Raw genomic sequence first — 17,919 nt, 5'->3', positions numbered from 1 at the left:
CTGGCTGGGGAATTCTGGGAGTTTAAGTCCGGACATCTTCAAGTGGCCAAGGTTGAGAAACACTGCTCTAGGTTCAGTCAGATATGAGTGAATCATCATTTCAAATGTGAAAGGGTGAGAATGATCACCGACAGAACAATTAATGCAACAGGAATAGCGTTCTTATTACACCCACCTGTTTTTTTCAAATCTTCGCTTGATAGGCGCCCACATATCAGCGTTACTCATAGCAGCCCCCCCACCCCAGGCAGTTCCTCTCTCCCCCCTGGGCCTGCAGATGGTCTCAGGGTGCTCCCATCAGGGCTGAGCCCAGCCCCAAATCCCCCTCCTCTTGCTGCTGGCTGCCCCCTTCTCTTCCCTCTCCCTGGGCCAGAGTCTCCTCGGGAGGGTTGGGAGGAGGGTGACCGGTGCCTCCCGTGAGCTTGGAAGGGCTGGCTGGATGGTCTGGACCAGGCTCTCTCCAAACTCCAACCCTGGCAGTTGGAAGGCCACAAGTCTTAAAGTTGCCAAGTTTGGAGACCCTTTTGAATGGCCTTGCTTTTTCTTGGCTTATCCATCTCTGCCAACGTCAAAGCATCCATGCAGGGGGTCCTCGGCTTACGACCACAATCGAGCCCAGCATTCCTCTTGCTAAGTGAGACATTTGTTAAGTGAGGTTTGCCCCATTTTACGACCTCTCTTGCCACAGTTGTGAAGTGAATCCCCACGGAGGAACCCAGGCCAGCTTTGCAAAAACACCAAACAAACCCATCGCCAGAGACTCACTCAGAGCCCCCCCACCCGGCCATCACTGAGGGCCCCCAAAGGCCGGGATGCCTCCCCCCCCAAGACTTCCTCTGGGGGAATCAGGCTCAACTCCTGCCCCCCACTGGCCCCCAGACAGAAAGGGAAGGGACCCGGAGCCTTCCAGAGGGAGGGGCCTTCAGCCAGAGGAAGCCAGTGGGCCTGAAGAGCCTGACCAGGGAGGCCAGACTGGCGGGGGGGAGGGGAGGGGGGCTGGGTCATTTGTCTTTGGGGTGCCCCCTGCGTTGAGTGGGGATGGTCTCAATGTCCTCAAGGGGCCCTTCTGACTCTGGGATTTGGTGGCTTGATGAGCCTTGGCAGTGTTGGAGGCCCTGAGTGCTTTCCTGAAGGGGACCACGGAGGGCGGGGGATGCTGGAACAGGGGGTTTCAGGGGTGCTCTGGGACCTCAGCCAGAAAGGGAAGGGACCACCCACTTTCTCCCCCAGGAGGAAAGAAGCCAGGCAAACCGAGGGGGGAGGGGTGTTCCAGGAAAGATGCAGAGCCTTGAGCTGAATCGCCAGGGGGCTTCTGGATGGCTTCTGGCACCCCCACTTTCCCCATGAGGCCCTTCATTTAGCAACAGCCCCCCCCCCACCGCTCTCAGGGGGGTCCTGGCACCCTTCCTTCGTTGCATCAAGAACTTGCCCATTGCCGGTCTGGGCATCCAGCCTGGCACAACCTCTGGGGTGCAGAGGCAGGGTCGGGGTGCGAATGCTGCATAGGAGCTGGGAGGGGCCTCCGGGAGAGGCAGAGGGAGCCTCCTCCATCCTCCGTGCTCAGGTTTTATTCCTGCACCTGCAGCCCCATTGGGGTGAGGAAGCCACAGGCTCTCGCTGGGCTGCTCCTCAGGACCCTCTTCCCCATGGCCCCCCCATCCCCCAGGGAGACCCCCATCCAGACAGATCCACTGGGGAGTTAGCCTCCCATCCCAAAGTCTCTGGCCGCAATCTCCCTAATAGTGAAGGGCAGGTAAAAGATGTCCTTTGCAACACGGGAGGGTGGTGTCAGGTACGTTGCCACTATACATGGAGGTTCAATTTCTGTTGTAAGGAATGGGGTCTCTTGGGGTCGCTTCTTGGCCAGCAGGCTCCCTGCGCAGTTCTCCATCAGAGTCCCAAACGGCTTGGCTCTTCCTGGTGATAGGAGCATCCGCAGAAAAGGAAGCAGGAGGCCGGGCCCTTCGCAAGGCCACCACGGGCGTCTGGGCCATCCGGGTGACCACAGAACTGAGGCTGTTGGGGGGGGGGAGCTGCCCCGCCCCCTGCCGTGAAATGGACCTCAGGGGGTGCCTGGGGGCGGTCTGGGGGGGCAGAGGGGGTGTCTGTGTGAAGGGCAGGGAGTGTGGAGGTGGAGGGGGGTGGCCTCCCAAGGCAGCTCAGGTGGGCAATTGGAAGATGTCCTGGCAGAGGCACTGGCAGAGGCTGTAGAAGATGCAGAGCAGGAGGGTGGAGGGCACCAGGCTGACCAGGCCCAGGCCCAGGCTGGGCCGCTCCACCAGCAGCAGGTAGATGCCCAGCGGCAGGGAGCTGAAGTAGACCAGGCCCAGGAGGCCCAGCAGGAACCGGGGCACGGGCCGCTGGGTGGCGCAGGCCCCGCAGAGGGGTAGCGGGCTGTGGCAGGGCAAGGAGGCCAGGCTGGGCGAGCGGTAGAAGCGCATCACGTCCACCAGGTCCAGCGCCTCGGGGGCCGCCGCCGCCGCCGCCTCCTCGGGCACCTCCAGCAGGGTGATGACCAGGCAGTCCGAGGACCGGTGCTTGCCGTCCGCGAAGGGCTCCAGCACGCCGGGGCACAGCAGCAGCTCCGGGGACGGCGGGGGCTGGCAGAGCAGCGCCAAGACGCGCCCGTTGTCCGGCAGCCGCGCCACGTCCTGGCCCGGCACGGGCGTCTCCTGCCGGCAGAAGGGGCAGCAGAGGCGCCCGGGGGAGCCGCCCGCCTCCACCATCCGGCGCAGGCAGCGGGCGCACACCTGGTGGCGGCAGCCGAGCACCTTGGGCCGCCGGCCGCGCCCGTCGAAGCTCTCGCAGCAGATGCCGCACTCCGTCTCGGGGGCCGCCCGGCCCAGCGGCTGCTCCCTCTGGCCCGCGGCGGGGGACATGGCAGCCCCGGGGGGAGCGAGGGAGGGAGGGCGGCGCCTGCGGGGACAGAAAGCGAAAGGGCTTCAGCGGCGCTGCAGAAAACGGGGGTTCCGCTCGGGAGGAACCGGGGGGGCAGAGCAGACCCACCGCCAACGAACAGCCCGGCTGAGCGGCGATGCTTCCACAGAGCGGACAGGAGCGATCATGCCCGGCAACCTGCACGCTCCCCCCCCCGCCACCCTCAGCCCGTGCCCACACAGCAACCGGTCCTTAGGGTTCCCCCGTCCCGGAACACGGCGCCCCTTGGCACCCGTGGCAGCACAACCTCCGAGGAGCAGGAAGCGGCTATGGGGCAGAAATCCCCCGGGTCCCCGCCTAGAGCGCCCTGCATGAAGCCCCCCTCCCCACGCCCTGCATTGCAGGAGAGGCGGCGGCTCAGGTTCTGCCCTGAAAGGCAGCGGGGTGGCGGGGAGGGAGGCGGGCGGGCATCCGATGATGCTCCCCGCTGCCTGCACCAGCTCTGCCACCGCAGCCGCTTCTGCTGAAGCCCACGTGGGAGGAGCCTCGCCCTGAAAGACCGCAGAGCCCCCTCCTCCCTCCCTCCCTCTCTCGGGCTGCAGGGACCCCCGGGGCCGGGTCTGCCTTCCGCTTGCTTACCTCGCCGCAGGCGCGAAGAGAACCGGCCGCCCGGCCGCCTCGCAGGGACTGCCGCAGCGCCAGCTGGACGCTCCCGGGCCACGGGCATCCGCCTCCCCGTTGCCAAGGCGACGCGGACCGAGCCGGGTGTGGGCGACTCTCGTGCGGGACCGAGCCGCCCTCCCACTCCCCCCCCCCCCGAGGACGATCGGCTGCCCGGCAACAGCCGCCGGTGCCCGCCGACCCTCGCCCGCTCCCTTGCTCCAGAGGCGGGAAAGCTCCAGGCACAGGGTGGGCAGGAGGGTCCTTCGCCTGCTACGACCCCCCCCCCCGCACAAGGGAGCGCAGCGGCTTCATTTGTGGGGAAGTAAAATTGTGGGGTCCGAGGCTGTAATGGAGAAACTTCATGCCCCCCGTTTCCTTCCCCCAGTCCGCGTGAAACAGAAGGCAGGACTGACAAGACCCCCCTCCCGCAGCCCCCTCCTGCCGTCCCTAGGGTAGTATTTAGCCCCCCACCCCCGCTTCTCCACCTGTTGCCCCGCTGCTTTCTCAGCCCCAAGAAAGGCATCCGTGGGCTCCCCAGACAGGAGAACCAGCGCCATCCCGGGGGCCCAAGGTGGCAGCGGAGCAGAGCAACGGCCTGGCCAGGGATCCGGGGCTGCGGGGAGTTGCTGAGCCTGACCCCCCCCCCGAAGATGGGACCGGACCTTCCTGCCATCTGATGGGCTTGCAAGGGAGCAGCTGGCCTGAGGGCAGGTGGGCTCTTCAGCCTCCCTCTGCAGACTGCGAGGGGCCAGTTAGGACAGGAAGGGCGCTCCTTAAATTGGGGGGTGAACAAACTAAAGAAATTGGTTCATCCTGCTAAGTGACGGATGGAACCCCCCCCTTTTGAGGGTTTGCAGAGCATTTACAGGGGGGGGGGGGCAGCAGGGCGAAGCTCAGAGGTGAAAAGGTCCAGCAGCTGCAGAGGAAGAAGCCGGGATGGGGAGACCCAGCACTTCTGGAGGACTTGGGTGGGGGGAGACGAGTGTGTGTGTGTCCCAGTGCCGAGCACACAGGGTGACCCATCTGCTGAAAGAGGCAGTTGAACAGAGCAGCTACTCCACTTGCCTGGTTTAAGCCATACCTGGAGGAGCCCCCCCCCCCCAGTTCTGGGCTTCCCATTGAGCCCCTCCCAGAGGAGGCAGAGAAGAGCCAAGGAAGGCCTGGCAGAAGGCCCATTCTCTGAGGGGGGGGGTCCAGGAACCCCACATTTGACATTCAGAAAGCAGTTTCAGGAGGAGACACCCCCCCCAAAAAAACAAGACCTACTGGATAGCAGAAGGGCCATCTTCCAATACTTGAGGGGCTGCCCCAGAGAGGAGGGGGTCAAACTGTTCTCCAAAGCACCCAAAGGGCAGAGAAGGATCAATGGATGGAAACTGACCAAGGAGTGATTCAACCTAGAAATAAGGAGGAATTTCCTGACAGTGGGAACGATCAATACATGGAAGAGAAGTTGCCTTCGGAAGTTGTAGGAGCTTCATCCCTGGAGGCTTTCAAGAGGAGACTGGACTGCCCTCCGTCAGAAATGGTGTAAGGGGTTGGACTAGATGACCCGCCAGGTCCCTTCCAATTGATATTCTATTCTATATCATTTCAGCAACAGGTGAAGGTTCTGTCCTCCTGAATAGCAAAATGAAATTCGCAGGGCCTTCAGGCGCTTAGAGCAGTGTTTCTCAAGCTTGGCCACTTGAAGATGTCCGGACTTCAACTCCCAGAATTCCCCAGCCAGCATTCGCTGCCTGGGGAATTCTGGGAGTTGAAGTCCGGACATCTTCAAGTGGCCAAGCTTGAGAAACACTGGCTTAGAGAGAGGAGATTCTGGGTCAGCATCATCAGATACGTCACAGGTTCCCCCCCCCTGGGGAGGGGGGCGTTGCAGTCAGACACGCTCTGATTGGTGCAGAAATGGCTGCTTCAGAGCCAAGAGGCCGCTAGGAGGATAGGCGCCCCCCCCCCGCAATTTGTCAGAGGGATTCAGGTTTGCTCAGGGTGGGGGTCGAAAGGCAGGGTGGTGGGATGAGCGTCCTGGACCCCGCCCACATGGCCCCACCAGGCAGGACAGTCACAGGGTGGGGAGGGGGTGTCAGGGCTGGGAATGGTCCATGCTGCCCACCCGAAGGGTCTGTCCCCCCCCCCCCCCGGAGCTCCCACTGCCCAGAGAGGGGACCTTTGCCAACTCTTCCTGTTGGGAGACCAGGTTTCCAGGTTTTGGGAAGGGGTGGGGTGGGGGGCTTCCAGTTCTCAAAGGTCCACCCAGCCCTTCCTGCACTGACCGGCAGCATCACCCCCCCTCACAGGGACCCTGCAGAGGGCAAGAAAGGAGGCCAGACAGTCCCCGACTTACAGCCGTTCAAGAGGCCGTTCAAAGTCAACAACAGCACTGAGGGCTGTTTCTCCCACTTACGACCGTTGCAGCTGCTCTATGGCCATGGGATCCCGGGGGGCTTGGCAAGGGGTTCCCACTCAGAGTCCAGGGACAGTCGTGTTACTAGCCCCCCCACATCCGACCCCCCCCCAGGAAAGGGATCAGGCCCAGGCAGGTGATAATGCTGGTTTTAATGTTCCTAAGAACTAGAAACAAAATCCAAAATAGACGTTTTCCCTTCGCTCTTTCAGTCATAAAAGGGTTAATGCTTCGTTAAATTAAACCGTTTTTTAAAAAAAGGAACAAGAACAAAACCGTCCCAGGAGCCTCCGGTGGAAACGAGACCTTCCGCTCACACACACACACACACGCAAGTCCTCTGCTCTGCGACGGACAGTAAACGGCGCCAGGGGGGGAATATGCAACGGGCACACGCGGGAAGAACGGGGGGGGGTGGGGGGAGGCAACGAGGGCAGCTACCACAGGGACACGTATTTACACAACCGATTGTGCACCAGCAGCCCCCCCACCCTCCCCCCTGCTTCCCCCACCTCCTGCCATGGGGGGGGGCAGCCTGGCCCCGCTCCCCCCAGCCGCTCCCGCCCTCCCTCCCTCCCCAGCTGGGAAAGGCTCCGCTCTGCTGGGCACAGCCCAAGGGCATCTGCAGCTCATCCGGGGGGGGGGGGGGCATGAGAGCAACAGGGACCGCCGGCCCCCCCCCCGGGTCCCACCCTGGCGAGGCCAGCCGCTCCCCTCCTGCCCTCCTGCTGCTGCTTCGGAGCGGTCCGCTCGTCCTCCTCGGCCTCTCCGCTGGCCGCCCATCAGTTGGGGGTCGACTCCCGGCTGGTGCTCTGCTCCCGGACCGGCTCCTGCTCCTTGTCCGGGGCCGAAGAGGCGGCGGAGGCGGCTGGGTGGGCGCGCCCCGAGTGCTTGTAGGCGGTGAGCAGCTCGTGCAGGCGCTCCGGGCTGGGCCCCCACTTGGAGAAGCCGGCGTTGTTCTGCAGGAACAGCACTGTGGTGTTGTGCACGGCTTTGTAGTACATCTCCTCCCTGCAGAGGCAGAAGGCCAGCGCTCCAGTGACCCCCCCTCTCTCCCCCCCCCACGGCCCACGGGGCAGCGCCCACTCAGGATGCCGGGAACCACACTGGCACGGCAAGCACCCTGCCCCACCGTACTCTGGGGGCTGCCAGGGACCCTCGTGAAAGCTCCCAGTGGGGGCTGTGGGGAGAGAGGGCAGGGGGAGGCCCTGCTCAGAGGCTGTGTCCCCCCCCACCTCCCCCTGGGAAACTCCGGTCTCAGGAAACCTCCGGGTGGGCTGTGGGGACAGGCGGCCCTGGGAAGAGGCCCATCCAGGCGGCTCCCCACACCTGGGAAGGCTTGGAGGAGTCGGGGGAGAGGGGAGCAGTTTGGTCTAGTGGTGGAGGAGCTGGTGGAAACAGGGCGACAGGGAGTTCTAGTCCCATCTGTTAGGCCTAAAAGCCGGCTGGGTGACTTTCCTTCTCTCTCAGACCAGCCCCTCTCACAGGAGACATGGGGGGGGGGGGGAAGGACCGATGGCTGCCTTGAGTTCTGCATTAAAGAAGACCGGCTGAACATGGCCGCTCTCCCCGTTGCCACCGTCCGGGTCCCCCGCTTACTTCTTGCAGAGGTGCTGGGAGCCGCTGCGGTACTCGTGGTCGAAGGCCGGCAGGATGAGCTGCTGCCGCTTGAAGGGGCTCTGCTCCATGCGGGTGAGGGCCGTTGGGGGGGGGTCCCGCCACTCCGGGATGAAGACGATGAAGGACAGGGGCTCGCTGGACGCCTCCAGCAGTTTCTGGGCCAGAGGGAAGAGGGAGGCTCAGCCGCTCGCTCCCCCTCCCGGCCGGCCCAGGGGTGGGGCAGCAGGGGGGGGGGCCCCCAGGCCTTACCTCGAAGTGCGTCACCATGACGTCCATCAGCTCCTCGCAGAAGGGGGGGTTGGCCTGGAAGGAGCCGCTGATGGGGAAGAAGTCCAGGCAAGGCCTGAGGGGGAGGAGGCGGTGGTAGCCAAGGCCGTCTGGGACCCTCCCTGGCCCAGAAACGACACGTCCAACAGTGGTGCCCCCCCGCTTTCTTCCTCCCCCTCCCCCGCGGCCCAAGCTCCCTGGGGGGGGGCAGGTGGGGGCTCACCCTCTGGAGCCGAAGTAGCCGTCGGTGTCCGGGAAGGCCGAGCAGTATTGCTTGAAGTAGCAGTTCAAGGGGGAGGCGAAGCATTCGAAGCTCACCCCGAAGACCTTGTAGAGGGCTTCGAAGACGTGCACCGGGAGCGCCCCCTGCAGGCCGGTGCCCTCGTAGAGCCCAACGCCAAACATCATCTGAGGGGGAGGAAGGACAGGAGCCCCCTGGGAAGCACAGCAGGGCCAGGCCGGCCCCTCCAGCCACACACACACACACGCCCGCGCGCCTCCCGAAGCCCAGCCGGAGGAGGGCCGTACCTGGTACCTGCGGAGGAGGCACCACACCCGGGGCAGGAAGTGCTCGAAGCCGGAGTCGTCGATGCAGCTGTAGCGATAGAGCAGCCACTGCGAAGGAGAGAGGGAGGGGCTCTGCGAGGGGGCTCAAAGGGCATGGCGGCCTCCCTCCCGCCTCCAAGACCCCTCCCCACCCTCCCCCTCCCCAAAAGAGGCGCACCAGCTTGCTGAAGTAGCTGCGGCTGACTTTCTGCACCTCGCCCTTGTAGCGCACGCAGACCAGGCTGCTCTCCATGTGCATCTCCGCGCTGGGCAGTGGGGGCGACGGGACGGCCAGCCGCACCGGGTAGCAGTACACCAGCCGGTCCTGAACGTCGGGGGGCTCCACCTCGGCTGGGGATGATGGGAGGTTAGCCCCGAGTGTCCTGGGCCGCCTCCTCCTCCCCCCCAAATAAGGGGCTCAAGTCACCTCCCACCCCCGGGACCCCCGGAGGGCCCCCTCCCCGCCAGCAGCTACCGGAGATGCTGTGCTCCTTGAGGATGGCCAGGTGCTTCTCGCGGATGCGCTTGACGTACTCCAGGGAGATGTGGTAGATCTTGCTGCAGATGCCCTCCACCGAGTCCTTGGCGGCAGCGGAGACGTGGGGGCCGCACTGCTTGCGCAGGTGCTCCAGCCGGTCCTGCAGGCGGGAGGAAGAACCTTCTGCTCTGGGGCTGCTCCTCTCCCGCAGCCGAGGACCTTTCCCAGGTTGCCAGCCTCTCGCCCAGGTGAGCCCGCAACTGACGGGACTCGGGCACAACGGTCTCCGGGCAGCCTGAAGGGCTCTGAACATTAACCGGAGACCCAAGAGGGAAGGCTCCGCTCTACGACGCCGGCCTTCGTGCTCTACCTACTCCTCTACTCGCACTTGAGGGCTTTTGAACTGCTAGGCTGGCAGGAGCCGGGACAAGTGACGGGCGCTCACTCCGTCTGGCGGCACGCGGGTCTTTGACGGCTGAGCTGGAGACCATTAACAGTCTCGGCATCCTAACCACTTCGCCACCGTGTCCCCGTAGGCCCCTACATCGAACCTCTGCCCCTAAAGGCAGGAAAGCAGCCCAGCTCCCGCTTCAAATGAGGCGAGGTGGCGCAGTGGTTAGGATGCAGTACTGCAGGCTACTTCAGCTGACTGTTATCTGCAGTTCAGCGGTTCTAATCTCACCGACTCAGGGTTGACTCAGCCTTCCATCCTTCCGAGGTGGGTGAAATGAGGACCCGGATTGTTGTTGGGGGCGATATGCTGACTCTCTGTAAACCGCTTAGAGAGGGCTGAAAGCCCTATGAAGCGGTATGTAAGTCTAACTGCTATTGCTATTGCTAACCTCTCCGTCCCCCCTGGAGAAAGAGGCCAACCCACCATGTAGTCCTCCTTGGAGGCCGAGCGATCCCGCCGCAGCCAGCTGAAGGTGTCTTCTACGTTCCACTTCACCACCTTCCGGCTGTCTGGAGAGGCGCTCCTGCACACCGAGAGAAAAACCTGCCGTCAGGCTCCAAACACCCAGGACGACAGCGGGTGGTTCTTCCATGCTCCAACCCGACAGAATCTTGCCAGACTGAAGCAGACGAGTACCTAAGGGAAGCACACACTCTGGGGACTCTTAGGGAGGAGCCGTCCTCAGCCTCTTTCTCCCACAAAGCTATTTGGGCAGAGATGTCTCTTGCTCCTTTGGAAAGCCGCCCCTCCCTCCTGGGAATCCAGACCACACTCCATCACACCTGCTGACTCTGAAGGCCCAGAAGCTGATTCAACCTTGGTGCTCATTTCTTTGGCGGCTGGCGGCCCCTCCTTCCCGCTGCCCCCCTCCCTCCCCTCCTGGGTGGCCTTTCTGGGAAGAGCGGGGTTGCAGCCCCCCATAAAAGCAAAATCTGTCCCTACCTGGATTCAATGAGCCGCTTTGCGGCTTCGGCATATTTGAATAGCAGCCGCTTGGCTTCTTCGCGGAACTTGATTCGGGACAATCTGTGGGGGAGGCAGGGGAGAGAGGGAGGGCTGAAGGTTAGGCTCCCGGGAGGGCAGCGTCCAGAGGGGCGTCCCTCGCCCCAGTTGGCCTACCTGATGGGAATGTCATTCATGATTTCTCGGAACATGGAGGGAGACACGACGGGCTCGCAGTTGCTGGGCAGCAGGGGGTCCGAGCCCTTGTCCACCACCTTTCGCTCCAGCATCCAGCGGTTGAAGGACTCTCGGGGAGGATCGATTCCTGAGGGAAGAGCCGGAGAGGGACAGCTGGGCTCAGTGGCGAGCCCCCCTTCCCCAAGGCTCACCGGGCGGTCGAGGGGAGGGGCAGGTGTTACCCTCCCGCTGCTGGCAGAGCTCCCGGTAATGCTGCCGCAGCTTCAGCATCAGCTGGGACCGGAGCAGCTCCACTTCCGGGTGAGGGGTCAGCACGTCCGCCGGGGCCCGCTGCTTAATTACTGCGTTGGTCTGAATGTCCAGGTCCCAGTAGACTCTGCCGGAGGAGAGAGACCCAATTAGGGCAGCCGGGCCTTCCAGCAGCTCCCCCCGTCCCGCTCTCACGTCACAAGCGCAGAAAACGGCAGGGGAAAACAAGCCGGGTTCTACTAAAAGCCACGTAAATTCTAGAATACGCTGCTCGGCTTCCTGGGCGTTGACAGTAAGGGTGCCCCAATCCGCCCTTTCAGGTCAACCACGGGCTGGGCAGGGAGGCCTCCTGGAACGTGGCCTCCTCCTTCACGGTGAATGGATCCTCATTCAACTCCGGGCTTTCCTTTCCTTTGTGCTTTCGAGTCCCCCCCGATTCCTGATGAGTCCACAGACAAGTCCCTGCAGTTTTCTTGGCAACGTTTTCCGGCTGCCCTTGGCTGCCGCTTCCTCGGGCTGCGAGAGACGCCCAAGTCACCAGGCTGGCATCTTGCCCACGGCAGGGCCAGACCTTATAGGCATCCAGATGCCTGATGCCTTAACATCTGAACCGAGGGGAAGGTTCAGAACTACAAAACACAGTTGTTTGCGTGGAAAGAATGGGGCTTGAAACAAGGTTTTTGTGACCGACTCGTTCTCTGTTGCAGTGCCTACCCAGTGGAAGCCCCTCCCTCCTCCCAGCGTTCCCGACGGCCCCTCCTGAAGCCCTGAAGGCTCTTCACAGGCATTTGGCCCAAAAGGTCCAGTCAGCCCCTGCTGGTTGATCAGTTTGGGGTTTTTTAAATCGTAATTTTATTTTAAAAAATGACTACAACAATAAAAAAAAATCTAACATAAACCCAAAAAAGATAAGGAAAAAAGAATAAAGACTAATGTAAGAAAAAGCAGACTGTGTAGAAAAGAAAAACAGAAAATAGAAAAAATAGGAAAAAAGAATAAAAAAGACAAATGAGTTGCCTCTTCATCAGGAGGAAGACAAACCTTCTAGTATTTTAGTATCTTCCCTCCTTTTCTTTAAATACAATTGTCTCTCTGTTCGTTAATGTAATTGTTGTTTTTAATGACTGGAATGATTTCAAAACCTCAGACATATATTACTGTTCCTGTAAATTGGAGTGTCCAAATCTTGGCAACTCTAAGAAAGACCTGTGGACGTCAGCTCAGTCCCAGGATTCCCCAGCCAGCACAGCTGGGTCTTACGGTTGCCACGGCCGTTGTGCATTTGGGTTTTAATACTCTGCTCCCTGCCTAGAAACCCCGCCGAGAGACAAGACGCGAACGAAAAATAAGCAAGTTCAAAAGGCTGCAGAGGAGGAAGACGGCAGACGCCCTCGTGGCCTCTGAGGACAACCATCCTCTCTGCAAGGCAAATTCCACAAGGCAGAGAAAGGAAACGCCAAACAACGAGCAGGACAGGATGAGCGAGGAGGAGAAGCTGCCAATTTTCTAAGGGACGATGCGGAGGCTCCTTTGATGCCTATTACAAGCTTCGCCTCCTCCTCCTGCCCAGAAACTGCCGCCCGAGATTCACATCCCACAGTCTGACTCACTCGGTTGGTCGCAAGAGAGCCGCCTGCCTCTCTTCGGGAGAGACGCCCCAGGCCTTCAACAGCGGCGTCCCGGGAGTGCTGGAAATGTTCGGGGCAGGCTGAGCTGTGGGGTTTCCCGGCACCTCCATCTGCAAGGGAGCAAGGCCACGTTACCTTGGGGAGAAACAGCTGGGCTGGGAAGAGGCTCGCCAAGCCACAAGAACCGGCTCCTCCCTTGTCACACCCACCACCCGCTGACTGGAGGCCGAGACGCCCGTCCACCCCAGGGAACTTCTGAACCTTCCAGGTAGGAAAGGGAGAGGACGCCACCAAGCGAGGAAGGCTCTGCCAGCGATGCCCCAAGCAGACGCCAGCCTAGGGCCCCATCTGCTCCCCCAGCCAACGCCAGTCCTTTCCCCCCCCCACCACCACAAACAACCCTGTGCGGTGGGCTGGGCTGAGAGAGAAGGACCGACCCAAAGTCACCCAGCCGGCAGACCATCAGGAGTTATGGAGGCTCCCTTTTCAGTAGCAGAATCGGGTGGGTGGGTGGGTGAATAGGCTGCGCACGGGGACAAGAAGGCCCAGAGACACTCTGAACAAGTGGGGCCCTCTGGTGGCTTCTGGCCTTGTGTGATTGTGGTGTCACATATGTGTGTATAGCTGCCCTGCACCAGCAGGATCTCGTGGCAGCACGACAGGATGCAATGAAGGTGGCTAGTTGTTTCTGGACAAGATCTGTTTTAACGTATGTGTTTTGATCGTGTATTTTATACTTTGCACTTAATGTTGTACGGTAGGCCTTATTTTAATTTTGATGCTTCCAAGGCAATAATCACAACTAGCAGAACCTGTGGCTCCGTCTAAAGAGAACGAGGGCGACTCCTGCTTTGGACTCAGGAACCTTTGGCCTGGTGGGTTTTCCTGCTCCTCCTCTTCTTCTTCAGGTGATTTTCACAGCCGGCTCTTCCCCCGTGGCTCCCCTCAACTCCTCCTGGCTCTGCCCTCTCAAGCCCCCCGGGGTCCTGGGCCGAGAGGAGGGGGGGGCTCCCTACCTTGGGCTTTTTGGCAAGGTTGCTGCTGGGCTGGCCTTCCTCGGACAGCTTCCGCTTCCACAGCCTGCTTTCGGCCGCAGCCGCTTCGCCGGCTCCCCCATCTGCAGGCACCGGGGCGGCGTTCAGACCCAGAGGGTCCGACTAGGAAGCCCAAAGAGAGAACCGTTAGCAGCGCCTTGAGGCTCCCCGTCCCGCCCCAGCAGGAGCCGTGCCGGCAGCCGAGGGATGCTCCGGGAGGCCGTGCCTGCGGCAGCCGAGCCAGCCACTCACAATGACGTCGTGCTGCCCCAGCAGCGGCATCTCCCAGAGCGACTGGTTGGTGAAGCGGTTGAAGTAGTAGGGCCGGCTCTCACGCTTGCTCCAGCACTTCTCCCAGCCCGCCTGCACCAGCTCATCTGTAGGGGAGGCGAGAGCACCCAGTCATGGTGGGGGAGGGAGGGAGGGAGGGGGGGTAGGCAGGCGTTGGGCCCCCCACAACTGCCTCCGTGCAGTACCTGGCAAGTCCTGCACCAGGCGGGCGGCCTTGGGGGAGCTCGGCTGGTTCTGGTGGGAGGTGCTGGGAGAATGGCTCATGAGGGCAGCCTCCTCCCTGGAGCTGCCGTGGTTCTCATTGGCCATCTTGCAGCATCGGCACTGGAGGAAGACAAGGAAACGGCATCAGCGACGCCTCTTGCCCACAGCCAAACCCGGGCACCAGGCGAGTCACACTGGCAGGGCACCGCCAGGCGACCTGCTCAAACCTGCCAGCCGCAGGAATAGAATAGAATAGAATAGACTTTATTTGTATGCCGCCCTTTTCCCTGGGGGGACTCAGGGCGGCTCACAATCCAGGGGGAGGGAAGGACAAAACAAGTTACACACATGAAGACAACACAAGGTTAAAAAGCGCAACAGTCATACTATTCGGGTGGGGTTGAAATCTTTAGCCCCAGGCCTGTCGGGACAGCCAGGTTTTAAGGGCTTTGCGGAAGGCCTGGAGGGTGGTGAGGATTCGAATCTCCACGGGGAGCTCGTTCCAGAGGGTCGGAGCAGCCACAGAGAAGGCTCTCCTCCGGGTAGTCGCCAGTCGACACTGGGCGGCTGATGGCATTCGGAGGAGGCCTAATCTATGGGATCTTATTGGCCTAGTGGAGGTAATTGGCAGTAGGCGGTCTCTCAAGTACCCAGGTCCAATACCATGAAGGGCTTTGTAGGTGACAACTACCTCTGGGGAATGTAAGATCCACCCTTGCCTGGCAGGGGGAGGGGGGGGCTGACCCCCAACACAGATCCCTAGAAGCCCCGGCAGTTTCAGGGCTCTGAGCCAAGGCAAAGCACCCTTGGGGAGCCTTGTAAGATTCCACTAGCGCAGTGTTTTTCAACCTTGGCAACTTGAAGATGTCTGGACTTCAACTCCCAGAATTCCCCAGCCAGCATTCGCTGGCTGGGGAATTCTGGGAGTTGAAGTCCAGACATCTTCAAGTTGCCAAGGTTGAAAAACACTGCACTAGCGGAAGGAAAGACGCCTGGCTCTCTGCCCTTCTCCACTCCAGCCACTAAGCCTTGCTCGGCTCTCATCCCCTCTGCGGACGGATACGGAGGGTGGGAGCCACAGATCTGCCCTCTTGAAGAAGCAGCAGAAGGGGAAGAGCGGAGGGATTTTCAGGCTGCAGCCGACAGAGGAGACCCTCCACATGTGAAGGGGAGGGGGGGCTTTATTGCAGAGCCCTGGGGGGGGCACGGTGGTCCCAGTGCAGCCCAGCAGGCAAACTCTGCCCACGGGGGGCCCCTCCTGGCGGGCTGAAGGGAGGGTCGGGGACGGAGGGCGTGTTAACACTGGTGAACTGCGGAGAGGGAAGAAGGGGCTTTGCGTTCAGGAGAAAGGGGGACGGGACGCACTGCAGGGAAAGGCTCCGCCCGCCGCCAGCAGTTCGATCCTCGCTGGCTCAGCCTCCCGTCCTTCCGCCGTCGGGAAAACGGGGACTGAAGAAGGGGGCGAAAGGCGGCTGGAAGCGGCGCCTGAGCCTGAGGTCCACGGAGGCCATGGATGCCCCGGGCAGCGGGTGGGCTAGATGACCTCCGGGAGAGCCTTATGGGGAGGCAAGGAGGCCGATCTCCCTTTCTGCCCCTTCGGACACCGGAGGCCCAGGAGCCCCGGCAGGGCTGAGCCGCCTCCCTCCCTCCCTCCCTCCTTCCTTCCGGGGCGGCCGCTCCGCTCTGCGCAGAAGCGCCGCCCGTTCGCCTGGCCCAGAGGAGCGGAGGCGGCGGCGGCGGGGCTGCTGCCGCGGATTCCCTCCCTCCGACCGGCCTGGCCGGGGCAGCCAAGCGGAAGGGAGCCGGAGAGCGAGGAGGACGGCCGGGGGCTCCGGGCGGACAGACGAGGCGGCGTTGGCGGCGTGGATGGGGGCGCAGGGCCGGCGGGGGGGGGGAGGCCAGTGAGGGGGGGGGGGCAGGCGGGGGCGCGCGGCGGCGGCGGCGGTCGAGGCGGGGGCGCGCCCAAGATGGCGGCGTGGGAGGCGGCGCCTCCTCCTCATCCTCCCGCCCGCGGCTCGTCCACTCGGGAGCGTCCTGCGCCCCGCCGCCTCCGCCGCGCCCTTCGACCGCCAGGGAAGGACCTCCGAGCTCTGCGTGCCGCCCCTCACCTGCGGCCGGGGCCCGGGGTCGCTGGGGGTCGCTCAGCTTCCCGCCGCCATCGCGCCGCTGCCTCACCCTGGCAGCCGCCGCCGCCATCTTGTATTCGGGACCCGCGGCGACCCGCGCGCAGGCGCGGGACACGCCCTGCGGAGCCCTCTGCGCACGCGTCGCGCCGCCCGGCCTCTCCGGCCGCGCAGCCGCAGTTTGGCCCCTGGGCGGAGAAGCCCTCGCCATCTGAGGCGACCGGCCGTTGATCCTCCTCGGAAGGGCGGAGCGCTTTGCGCGGCCGGCTGGAGCGGAGGGGCCGGGGGGGGGGCAGTGGGGGTTCCGAGAGGCCGGGACTCGTTTGAGCATCAAGTGGGGCGGGGGTCTCCGAGGAGGCCAAGGTTGGCGTAGCGCAGTGTTTCTCAACCTTGGCCGCTTGAAGATGTCCTGGACTTCAACTCCCAGAATTCCCCAGCCAGCGAATGCTGGCTGGGGAATTCTGGGAGTTGAAGTCCGGACATCTTCAAGCGGCCAAGGTTGAGAAACACTGGCGCAGCGTGTAGTTTTGGGCCTAGAAGAAGAACAGGGAAGGTTTGGGGGATGTAAAATAAGAAGCGCCAGAGCCAAAGCTCTTCCCTCCGCTTCCTTATGCGTTCTTCTAATCCGTAAGATGATTTAATTCATCCCTGGGGAGGCTTTCAAGAAGAGACCGGGCAGCCATCTGTCAGACATGGAATAGGGTCTGCTTGAGCAGGGGTTGGGCTAGATGACCTCCAAGATCCCTTCCAACTTACTCTAGTCCCCCCCCCCCCCAAAAAAAAATTGTAGCACTTTACAAAGCCTTGGAAAGATCACCTTTGTCGTAATGCAGCCAGGTTTGGCCCATGATACAAAAAAAGATGTGGAGACTCTAGAAAGAGGGCAGAGAAGAGCAGCAAAGATGATTAGGAGACTGGAGACTAAAACAAATGAAGAACGGTTGCAGGAACTGGATATGTCTAGTTTAAGGAAAAGAAGGACTAGGGGAGACATGTTCCAATATCTCAGGGGTTGCCACCAAGAAGAGGGAGTCAAACCATCTGAAGGCAAGATGAGAAGCAATGGATGGAAACTAATCAACCTGGAACTAAAGACGAATTTCCTGACAGACCAATCCACCAGCGGAAGAACTTGCCTCCAGAAGTTGTGGGTGCTCCATCACTGGAGGCTTTTAAGAAAAGACTGGACTGCCATTTGTCTGAAATGGAATTGGGATCTCCTGCTTGAGCAGGGGCTGGACTGGAAGACATCCAAGGTTCTCCTCCAGCTCTGGTTTTCTGTGTTCTAATGAAAGCTGAGGGCACACCAAGGATTCAAGGAAGTGGAACTGCCCATCCAAATGATCTGCACAACTTTCCAGAGCAAGTCTGTGGGGAATGCTCAAAACATCTAGGCTGTGGTTTTGCCAAAAGCCTACTGGACTTTCTTGGTTTTTGCCCCCCGTTTTTCCTTCTCATCTAAGAATCTCCCTCATTTGTAACTTAGAATTGAAGAAGCTTCTTGGAGTGAAATCTTTTCAAAGGAAAAAAAAATCCAAGAAAGTCCAGCTGCCTTTTTGGAAAAACACCTTTAGAGTCTTCCAACCTCAACTACTTTTAAGGGAGTATGCGCTGACTCCCAGAATTCCTCTGCCGGCGCTTGGGAATTCTGGGAGTTGAAGTCAACACAATCTGAAATGGTGGACGTTTAGAATTGTTCCAGGCCGGAGTATCAGGGTTCCCTGAAGCAAAAACATCAGCTGCTTCAGACAGTTTTCTGTCACCAGCATTCGGGCCTCTTGTTCGAGGCTTCTGGGATTTCTTTTAACAGGCTGCATAGCCTGAAAAAGTTTTAAAACTTTCAAGTGGGGCTGGATGCTTGGGGGTTATTGTCCTAAGGCGCTGTGTGGCCAAGAGCCTCCGCAGGCTTAGGCTTCGATTCCTTTGAGATAGCAGATAGAA

At 61.3% G+C, this 17,919-nt stretch overlaps 2 protein-coding genes across 2 annotated transcripts; both read right to left on the bottom strand.

The window, feature by feature from the left end:
• Positions 1-2,159: 2,159 nt before the first annotated feature.
• On the bottom strand, positions 2,160-2,879 carry LOC106556351 (E3 ubiquitin-protein ligase RNF182-like). Its single transcript, XM_014075348.2, has one exon. The coding sequence runs from the start codon at positions 2,877-2,879 to the stop codon at positions 2,160-2,162; it is 720 nt and encodes a 239-aa protein (XP_013930823.2).
• A 3,706-nt stretch (positions 2,880-6,585) lies between these two features.
• On the bottom strand, positions 6,586-16,104 carry PCIF1 (phosphorylated CTD interacting factor 1). Its single transcript, XM_087720711.1, has 16 exons — positions 15,964-16,104; positions 13,837-13,975; positions 13,613-13,737; positions 13,343-13,483; positions 12,309-12,436; positions 10,671-10,825; positions 10,429-10,576; positions 10,252-10,335; positions 9,733-9,832; positions 8,853-9,015; positions 8,556-8,728; positions 8,360-8,446; positions 8,055-8,239; positions 7,814-7,907; positions 7,544-7,719; positions 6,586-6,955 (listed from the first exon to the last, which is right to left on the bottom strand). Exons 2-16 carry the CDS (start codon positions 13,958-13,960, stop codon positions 6,727-6,729), a joined length of 2,112 nt encoding a protein of 703 aa, XP_087576837.1. The 5' UTR covers positions 13,961-13,975; positions 15,964-16,104; the 3' UTR covers positions 6,586-6,726.
• Positions 16,105-17,919: the final 1,815 nt, after the last annotated feature.

Source organism: Thamnophis sirtalis, unplaced genomic scaffold, assembly GCF_051295495.1.
Source record: "Thamnophis sirtalis isolate CommonGarterSnake01/CBP01778 unplaced genomic scaffold, rThaSir2_p1.2 scaffold_7, whole genome shotgun sequence".
Taxonomy (NCBI): Eukaryota; Metazoa; Chordata; class Lepidosauria; order Squamata; family Natricidae; genus Thamnophis; species Thamnophis sirtalis.
Note: the sequence above shows the minus strand (reverse complement) of the source record. Positions and strands in the feature narration are given on the sequence as shown.